The sequence below is a fragment of the Acyrthosiphon pisum genome, chromosome X (genome assembly GCF_005508785.2).
Source record: "Acyrthosiphon pisum isolate AL4f chromosome X, pea_aphid_22Mar2018_4r6ur, whole genome shotgun sequence".
Taxonomy (NCBI): Eukaryota; Metazoa; Arthropoda; class Insecta; order Hemiptera; family Aphididae; genus Acyrthosiphon; species Acyrthosiphon pisum.
This window is the reverse complement of record NC_042493.1, coordinates 98,302,089-98,305,182: the sequence shown is the minus strand read 5'-3', so window position 1 is coordinate 98,305,182 and position 3,094 is coordinate 98,302,089. Positions and strand designations below refer to the sequence as shown.

General features: G+C 29.0%; 1 protein-coding gene across 1 annotated transcript; it reads right to left on the bottom strand.

Moving 5' to 3' along the window:
* Positions 1-107: 107 nt before the first annotated feature.
* Positions 108-1,243, bottom strand: LOC103308184 (kelch-like protein 2). Its single transcript, XM_029485711.1, has 2 exons — positions 458-1,243; positions 108-383 (listed from the first exon to the last, which is right to left on the bottom strand). Exons 1-2 carry the CDS (start codon positions 621-623, stop codon positions 187-189), a joined length of 363 nt encoding a protein of 120 aa, XP_029341571.1. The 5' UTR covers positions 624-1,243; the 3' UTR covers positions 108-186.
* Between the last annotated feature and the right edge of the window lie 1,851 nt (positions 1,244-3,094).

Genomic DNA, 3,094 nt, shown 5'->3' with positions numbered 1-3,094 from the left:
CATTGACTGGAGCCCCTCCCGCCACCATAAGGTTTATTTTATGTTATGGAATTTAAATATATTTAAAAAACACAATAACAAACAAAATTAATGTTTAGATTGGTCAAATCTACATTAGTTTTGACTTTTGTCAAAACTGGCTGCAGTCCCCTTAATTTATAACAACAATCAATGAGACTATGTAAGCTATTTATTATTAAAATGTACTGATCTATCAATGACTACAGCTCCATTAATAGTGTTAATATTTGTTGACGGAAATGTTTCAATGGACCAGGCATCAGTGTCTGGGTCGTATATTTCTACAGATGTCAAACAAAGACTCGCACCAGGTTTGTCAAATCTTCCAAAAACATATAACAGGCCATTTAATGTGACAACTCCTATAATGAAAATGCAATTAAAATTTAATACATTATATTTTGAAAGATTTGGACTATAAAATAAATATACTCACTTGGATACATTCGGCATAGATGCATATTTGATATAGAATACCAAACTCCAGTGGTTGGTCTATAAGCCTCAGCACTTTGAAGGACACTAAACTTGTTATAACCACCGACCACGTACAAAATACCATTGACTACTTCAACGCCAAGAGCAATGCGACTTACAGACATATTATCAACTGTTGTCCAAGTCTTAACACGGGGATCATAGCAGTCAACCGATTTCAAATAACACTTATTGTCATATCCTCCAACCTTTAAAATTAGATTAAATGAGAATATGTACAACAAATTTAAAATAAAATGTTTATTTACCGCATATAAAATGTTATTCCTACACCCAAATAACTTCTCTTATTAGACATAATTTTTAACAGACTCCATTCTTTAATACTTTCATCATAAACCTCTACACTATTTAAATTATTTTTACAATTATCTATTCCATCTATTCCACCAACCTAGGATTTAGTTAAAAAAAATTAAGATATAAAATTTAAAATGTTTATTGATATAACTTATAGCATATATACGATCACTTAAAATGCCACCTCCAAAACATCTTCTATCAACTAACATGTCAACTACTGGTGCCCAACAGACTGACTGAGAAGATAAATTAAACACATGAATTCTATCAGAAAAAGAAAACGCTAAATTTTTTTTGATTAAGGCTAGATCACTAGATGTACTGTTCTTAGTCATTTCTGATTTATTCCGCAACAGGTTGGTTTCTGAGTCGTAAATGGATATATACAACTTTTTTATGGTTGTGATCTACTCGAGATCAAAATAACCTGAAAATAGTAGAATTAACAGAATATTGTAAAGGGAAATTAATGAAAACTGATTTATACTTTATTTCTCAAATGTCTAGGTGTGTTACGTATTGTTTGTGGAATGAAAATTTGAAGTTGTTTAGAAGGTGCATGGAAATGTAAAGCTTCAATTAAAAACTCTGTACCTAAAATATATATTATTATATTTTAATATATGATATTAAATTTGCAATAAAGGTGTATTTATGAAAATACTTACATTCAGGACTATTTTTAAAAAGTTGTTCATTAACCAAATTTTTTGAAATATATTGCATTGAAACTAAAGGTAATCGAACATATTCCATTAATTTAGGCAAACAATCATATCTAGAATCTAATTCATGTTTCACCCAATTTATAACACATTCATATACCTAGAGCAAATAAATACAGTTAAATTAAAATAATATAAAAAGTAATGACATAAAATCATTGGCGCCTCAAACTTATTTAGCCTAGTCATTGGCAAATATTTATTTTTTATATCACTCCCAAAAACATTGTATGGCTTTGCTCCAAGTTTGAAGTACTAAAGCTTGAACTAATAAATAAACTACAAAATATAAATACATAAATGTATTAATATTAAGTTTTATTATCATTTATAAAAATATTCATAAATTATTTATGACAGGTTTTATTTTATAGATCTCCCTAACAGCTAACCCTATACTGCAGATTTGTTCGGTGATCTCGATTTTACCAGTATAAATATAATCAATCAACAGTTTTAAAACGTTAGAATCAAACTCTCTAATATTAAGAAGATCTGTTTTGCTTTTGTTAAAACTAGTAAACATTGCACAGAAATATGGACTAGCAGATACTAAAACAAGTCTATGTTCACACACCATTACACCGTCATCTGTTTATGTATATCACATAATACTTCCTTCTCTAAAAACACAAAACTTATAAATTTTTTTTTTTCTAGCAGCAAGCAGCTAAAATTAATCACAACATACTTGCATAAAGATTGTAGAACTTCAAATAGACTGTGAGTATGACAGCTATTTGTATATATTTTAGGTTTACATCCGTTGGATTTCAGAACTTGTTTTTGGCCATTTGTGTTTGGTTTAACTTGTTTTATGGAATCCATCTTTTTATGATACCTTTTAAAATATATTAAAAATAGTTAATAATTTATATTTATTGATTGTGTAAATAATAATTACTACATTTAAGGAGCAAGGATCAAAACAATAATTCCTACTAGTACATTTTATCCTATATGGTACCCATTCATATCCAGTTTAGTCTTTGTGCATTATACTTAAGGTGACCATACGTCCCATTTTGAACGGGACAGTCCCGGTTTTTGAATCTCTGTCCCGTTGTCCCCTGGGAAATCTTCAGGACGCTAAAATGTCCCGTTTTCAAAAAGTAGACAAAAAAAATAATGAAAATAAATGTTCATTGACGAAATATTGTTTTTATTATATCTTATTTCTTATGTGTGCGTGTGTGTTTGACGTTATTGACCGTTAATTGCATCTAGATAAGATAACGAGACAATAGTAAAATATAAAAATAACTAGTGTCGTGACGTATTACCTGCTACGAATGCACCAGTCGAACAAATTTTTTCATTAATGAACAATTTATGGACGGCCGAAAAAACACAGCTTCAAGTGTCATGTTTAAAAGCAATGTTCCTAACAAAAGTTAACTTTAAAACGTCTTGTACAGAATTTTACTCGTTCCTGAAGTCATCGCCAGATTTATTAAAACAAATTTGTTCAAACGAAAAATATACAAGTATTTAATTTTGTAATTATTACCCGAAAACATTTTGTTTATATAAGTTAATTACCTAGT

Bases quoted from the DNA above. Each gene is read 5' to 3' on its own strand.
- LOC103308184 (XM_029485711.1), bottom strand. From the start codon at position 623: ATGTCTGTAAGTCGCATTGCTCTTGGCGTTGAAGTAGTCAATGGTATT. The intron at 384-457 runs GTGAGTATATTT...TTTTCATTATAG, and splicing joins TCTATGCCGAATGTATCCAA to GAGTTGTCACATTAAATGGC.